The 5,947-nt window shown below is 44.6% G+C and overlaps 1 protein-coding gene and 1 long non-coding RNA gene across 2 annotated transcripts in view; one reads left to right on the top strand and one right to left on the bottom strand.

Annotated features, from left to right (window-relative positions):
- Positions 1 to 4,135, bottom strand: part of RDH14 (retinol dehydrogenase 14) — a 6,337-nt gene extending 2,202 nt beyond the window's left edge. Inside the window, exon 1 of the mRNA XM_032294054.1 lies at positions 3,634 to 4,135. Coding sequence (XP_032149945.1) covers positions 3,634 to 4,026 — 393 coding nt within the window. The 5' untranslated portion in view covers positions 4,027 to 4,135. The remainder of the gene's footprint in view (positions 1 to 3,633) is intronic.
- A 12-nt stretch (positions 4,136 to 4,147) lies between these two features.
- The window catches only part of LOC116561998, an 89,149-nt gene continuing 87,349 nt past the window's right edge, over positions 4,148 to 5,947 (top strand). Inside the window, exon 1 of the long non-coding RNA XR_004273702.1 lies at positions 4,148 to 4,509. This is a non-coding gene — a long non-coding RNA (uncharacterized LOC116561998). The remainder of the gene's footprint in view (positions 4,510 to 5,947) is intronic.

Here is a 5,947-nt window from a genome sequence, read left to right as displayed (position 1 = left end):
AAAAAAAAAAAAAAAAAAAAAAAAAAAAAAAAAAAAAAAAATCAGATCCGAAGATGAGGTCTTTGACATCAAGGCCTATTTTCTTAATTAGTAGGCTAGCATGGCTTTCTAACTGGGATTTTCAAAACAGCTAGAGAGGCAAGGTAAGCTAGACAGGCCATATACAGCAGAAGACAGGTAAGCATAGTTTATTCCCAGAGCTACTAGTTATCAACACCAAGGGCAAACTTATGGTTGCATTATTCTGTAGTTCTCTCGGGATAAATGGCACCATGGGGATGGAACAACTTCAAGTCATGTCCTTAAAACTGAAAAAGCAATAGAAAGGGTCAGAAATGCAAACTTAATGCTGGAGAGAACATCATGAATAAATCGGTATTTATAATGAATAATTAAATATTAAGAAAAAATTAAATAGGTAATAAATATCCTACATAAGGAGGACTCTAATTTAGGAGATCTGTACAGTCAATATTTTATACTTTGACCATATGCTTTTGTATTGCTCCAGATTAAAGTCTTAACATTTGGACTGCTCCCATAGGTAAGTCTTTTTATTCACTAAATCATGTAAGATGGTCTTCTCTAGCCTTTTCTCGGTTGTTCTCTGTTTCTTTTGATGGACAAAGCAATGTACTACATGTTCCACGTGTAAAGACACTGTGATGGCCCATGATTAATTTGAGGTCAAATTTCAAATTTCACTGGCCCTTCTGCCAAGTATAAGCAAAAAGAAAAATGTGTTACATTTCACAACTGTTATCAAAGCCCACCTGTCAGAGGATTAACTATTTCTCATTCTGGCCTGTTTAAGCATCTTTGGGTTTTCCAACAGTCAACTTCAAAAAGAAGGCAAGAGTTCACTCATGGGAAAAAGAAAGGAGTGTTGTTTTTCACTAATCATTTGGAAGAGTTTCCTGAATTAATCATTTTTTAGCTATCATTCTTTTCTGGGCTTGTGTTATTTTAAAATTTTATCATTTACTATTTTTTAAATTATAGGAGATAAATGACATAAATACCAAGAATACCAACCTGTGGGAAATCTACATTTCCATTTTTTTTTTCTTTCTAATTATAGTCACTTAACTTCAGAGCCAGGCAGGAACAGAAATACTTAGAAACAAGGACAACTTAGTTATCTCTGTGTCCTCACTTTTTAATTAGTTCTGCCTCCAGTGCCAAAGAAGCACACCCAGCCCCATCTATATTTTAATGAAGAACAGAAAGACCCATTTTTAATGCTTCAAAATCTCATAGATGAGTATTATTTAACCTGTGTTACACAATAATGAAATACTAACAATAAAAAAAGAAAAAGCCAAGTCTGTAGTTCTGCAACAGCTCCCAAAGTGTGCCCTACAGCATTGCAGCAAACTCTCAGGGTGTTGTGGAATATTTTAATTTTTGAGAAAAACACTGATACTTTGCTCAATACCTCAAAAACTACCAGCTACAGGTGGTTCACAGCTTCAACATTATATTGTGCTATATTCCTTTCGATGATATTATTTCTTTGTAGAGCTGACTTTTAAGCAGCTGTTAGCAGTTGTTGTAATAAAAAACAAGAACAATGCTAAAAATCTACCCAGAACAGGAAATGAGGGTGGCAGTGTCCAATCTGATTCCAAGGTTTCAGACAGTGGTGCCGTGACCGACAGGCATACATTTCCTGTTAGTAATTATGGCTGTTTAATAATAAAATAATTATTTTTTCTTTCAAGTATATGTTATTTTCTCAAACAGCTACTAAGTTGTTAGGACATAACTACATATTAGGTTGTGTGAAAGGAAAAGAAATCTCAAAGCCCCAAATCACTAAGGCGAAGGTTAAAGTCAAGCTGGGAACTGATTCAGACAAACCTACTTCTCATTTTATTCCTAAGATAGCTACAAAATAAAAGAAGCTACATACCACCCTCACAGTTTGCCCATATGGGCCTCCTCAAGATCCTTACCCTAAAACAGTTGTTGAATTTCACCCCGGCAATCTATTAATAAACTGATAGCTCATTTTCACAAGTGCCAAATAAAAGAACTCAAAATTGTCATGCCTTTGCTCACCTGAGACAAATCTGATTTCTGCCTCTAGTCTTCTGTTTTTGTGAAAATGCAAACTCACTGAGCCAGTCTAAGACGTAAGTGATTATTCCTCTATCCCCCCTGCACATGTAAATTGTGCATTCAGTAAAAGGCTGATCAAAGACCCCAAAGAATGTAACTTTTTATCTCTCATCTACCTATGACCTGGAAGCCCCCACTTCGAGTTGTCCCACTTTTCCAGGAGAAGCAATGTACATCTTACAAATTTTATGTCTTCCTAAAATGTATAAAGCCAAGCTGTGCCGTGACCACCTTGGGCATACGTCCTCAGGACCTCCTGAAGTTCTGTCAGGGGTGCATCCTTAACCTTGGCAAAATAAGCTTTGTAAATCGATTGAGATCTGTATCAGAAACTTTTCGCTTTACAGTCATTTGGACTTAACTACTTAATAAATGAACTGGTAAATACTTCTGGCCTAAGGGCATCATGAGAAAATTACTGAGAAAACTTGGGAACCTGTTCTCTATATTCAAGAGACTCCATGTCATACAGGCACCTTTCTTGTCCCAGCTAATTTTAAATTTCACTCTTCTGAACAAATGACCTCTGAATGCCAGTTACCCCTGCAAGAAACCCATCTACCTCAGTCTCAACAGAGAACATCCACTTACGTGGAATCACCTACCATTTGCACAAACAAAGCCTCATACCTCCCTACCAGGCAGCAGGAGGAAGGAACGGGGTTAAGAGCAAGTGTCCTGGAGGCAGACCACAAGCAAGTTGCTTAGCCTTCCTATGCCTCAGTTTCTTCGAGTTGTAAAATGGAGATAATAATGCCTACTCCACAGGGTTACCGTGCAGCTTCAATGACAGTTATAGGCAAGGACACTTTATTTTCATTTAAAACAAAAAGGAAGATCTGAAATGCTTGGCAAAGCTCCTGGCATATAGATCTTCAATAAATGCTGGGTATTATATTATTTTTATTCCTGTCCCTGTCTGGAGCATGACCACTGCGTTCCAAGCTTTATTCTACCTGGAAATCAGACCAGAGTCCCGTTAAGGATGGTGCTGAGTTTACTGGAAGCAGCGAGCTCCCTTTCCCAGCAGAAAAGGGGCAGAGGCTAGGGGAGAGATAAATATTTTTCTAAGGACTGATCTGAGGTCCTTGGCTAGCAACTTCTCCCAGTGCTCTGGGGTTCTAGAGACACAGCTCGGTGCAGATTCACTTCTGACACAGGAAAAACAATCCAGAGGCCATGGATCTATCTCCGGGGCGATCCTCACATAACGAAATGAAGTGTTCAGAAACTGGCTTATATTTATTTTTCTCTTGGGCCCATTTCTTTCTCGACATCCTTAGAGGACAGAAGGCAGCCCTCCCAGTTAGCTCCTCTTTCCTTCTGAACCCTGCAGCTTCCCAGCCGCCTCAGAGTGGCTTTTGGACTCCTCTAAGCCTCAGCGGTCCCCAAGGTCATACCCCGACCTCAGGGCAGTCCCTCCCGGCTCAGCCGCGGTCCGCAGGCCCCTCCCACCCCGCTCCCAGGCCCTCCTCCCCAGCCCGGCCCCCCACCACCCGAGGCCCACACCTGGAGCATCTCCTGGCAGAAGGCGCGCACCGAGCGCAGCGAGGCGAGGTCCAGCTCCCGCACTACGAGCTCGCCCGCCCCGCCGACGCCGGGTTCTGAGCCGCACTCCGCGGCCTGGCGGAGCTCGCGGCGGAGCTGACCCGCCGCCTCCTCAGCGCGCGCGCGGTCCCGGCAGCCCATGATCACCCGCGCCCCCAGCCGTAGTAGCTCGGCAGCCGTAGCACGGCCCAGGCCGCTGTTCGCCCCAGTGATCAGCACTGTCTTCCCGTGCATGAGGCCGGGATCGCCGCCTCTGCGCAGCCTCTGGACCCCGGACCCTACGAACCGCCGGGCCGCCAACCAGAGCGCCCCGCCCAGGGCGGCCAGTACAGCCGCCGCGGTGGCCACGGCCATCACCGCCTGGCCCGAGGGCCCACCGACCCCTCCACAGAAATTCCGGCGCCGCCTCCTTCCCGGAATCCAGGTGGCCACCTGTACGCGGAGAACTCTGGGGCACGGCGAGTCGGCCCCTGACGGTGCGCGTGGGGCATACTGGGACTTGTAGTTTCCCTCTGAGGGCTCCTGATTGGTTGGGAGAGTTCAGCGCCTAGAGTCCTGCGCCCGCTGGGGAACCTCCTCCCAGCCTAATGGTGGAGACTGGGTACCCAGTACCGTGTTCAGGCTGCTGTGGTTCATACGTACTGAAACCCCAGAGTAGGGGAGGCCTTCGCCATGGCAATGCCTGAAGAGTACTTTGAATTACAGATATCTGTACAGGCCCTGTTAAAAATGCCACTCTTCAGGGCATTTCGTGTTTTCCGTTAAGGGCTCCTGGGACTTGTAAATTCAGTTCAACTCACCTTCTGGAGAATGGTCCCTGCCCAGAGGAAGTCTGAGGTAGGACTGTTTTTCATAGATAAGACAAAGAATTTAGCAACATGAATCAGTTGGAAATAGAATGGGCGAGTAGTTCTCAAACTTTAACGCACATCAGAATCACCTGGAGGACTTGGGGTGAGGGTTCGAGGTGGGGGAATGAAAACGAAAACAAAAAAACCTGGGCCTCAGTATTAGGACTTCTAATTCAATAGGTCCAGGATGGGGCCTGAGAATTGGCACTTCTAACAAGTTCCCAGGAGCTGCTGCTTCTGCAGAGCTGGGAACCACACTTTGAGATCACTGAAGAAGACATTATGACATTGGCCTCTCTAAAAAAAAAGAAAGTCATCCTCAAATGATCTTGACACTGGCAGAGGTACAGTGGGAGAAGCTTGGGCTTACTGTAAGTATAGGCTTCTGAGCAGGCCCATTTACGAATGCTTCCCTGCCCTCTCCATGGAACGATTACACATAACGGTGGAAAGCACAGTGCTTGGTTCACTGTAAAATGCCTCATTAACATCAGGGTTAGTGCCACAGGGACCCGTCTTCAAGCTACAAATTTCCTACCTGTATACCAAGCTACTTTTAAAGGCTCATTCGTTCATCCACCTCTCTATCCAGCATGTGCCTGGCCTTGCCTGTTCCCTGTTAGAGCTGCGGAAAAACGGGACACCATTTTTGCTCTCAGGGTGCTTACTTTCTGGAACTGTGATCTCCCACTTCCCATCCTCCACCCGTTGCAGGTTCTTCAGATAAGGAAAAAGAGCCTTTAGGTAAGGAAAAATGCTACTTCAAGTCCTTTCTTGACCACTTCGGGCCTATAAAGATCTCTGCTCCCTTCACCTCATGTGTGACTCTCACTGGCACTGAGGACGAACAGCCTTCTGGTGTTGGCTGTTTGAGTTTGTACATTTGACTTCCTTGACCAGATTGTTAAGGTTTTAAGTTTCCTAGAAGACAGGGTTATGTCTGTGTATCTCTCGTGGTCTTCACATGGGAGGACACCTAGAAAATGGTAGGTACTCACTAAGTGTCGTAGTCACAACTGATATAGTTTGGACTGGTTTACATCAAATTAGGGAGCATCAGAAGATGTGTTTCAGCTGTGGTCTTCTCAGCTAGCGTCAGGGGTGGAATACATATGTACAGGTGGAATAGAGATGAAGGTGGAGGTAGAGTAGGAGAGAATATGAGGAAAAGAGGGAGGAGGAATCCTTAGACCTGCAGTGTAACTGCTGGGTAGTTTGCGCATGGAACTTAATGAAATGATTAATCTGTACCAGATGGGTAATAACTCTATTTAGAACGAAGGAAAGAGACATCATTATAACTTTTGAATATTTGAATTTGAATCTAATTAGTCTTAACACTCATTAGTTCCATATCCTTAGACAAGCCGTCTAATCTTTTGGAATCTTAGGCTCCTCATTGATAAAAAGGAAGGTAATAATGA

The sequence above is a fragment of the Sapajus apella genome, unplaced genomic scaffold, assembly GCF_009761245.1.
Source record: "Sapajus apella isolate SASKATOON/1434 unplaced genomic scaffold, GSC_monkey_1.0 scaffold31, whole genome shotgun sequence".
Lineage (NCBI taxonomy): Eukaryota > Metazoa > Chordata > Mammalia > Primates > Cebidae > Sapajus > Sapajus apella.
This window is presented reverse-complemented; position numbering and strand designations above follow the sequence as displayed.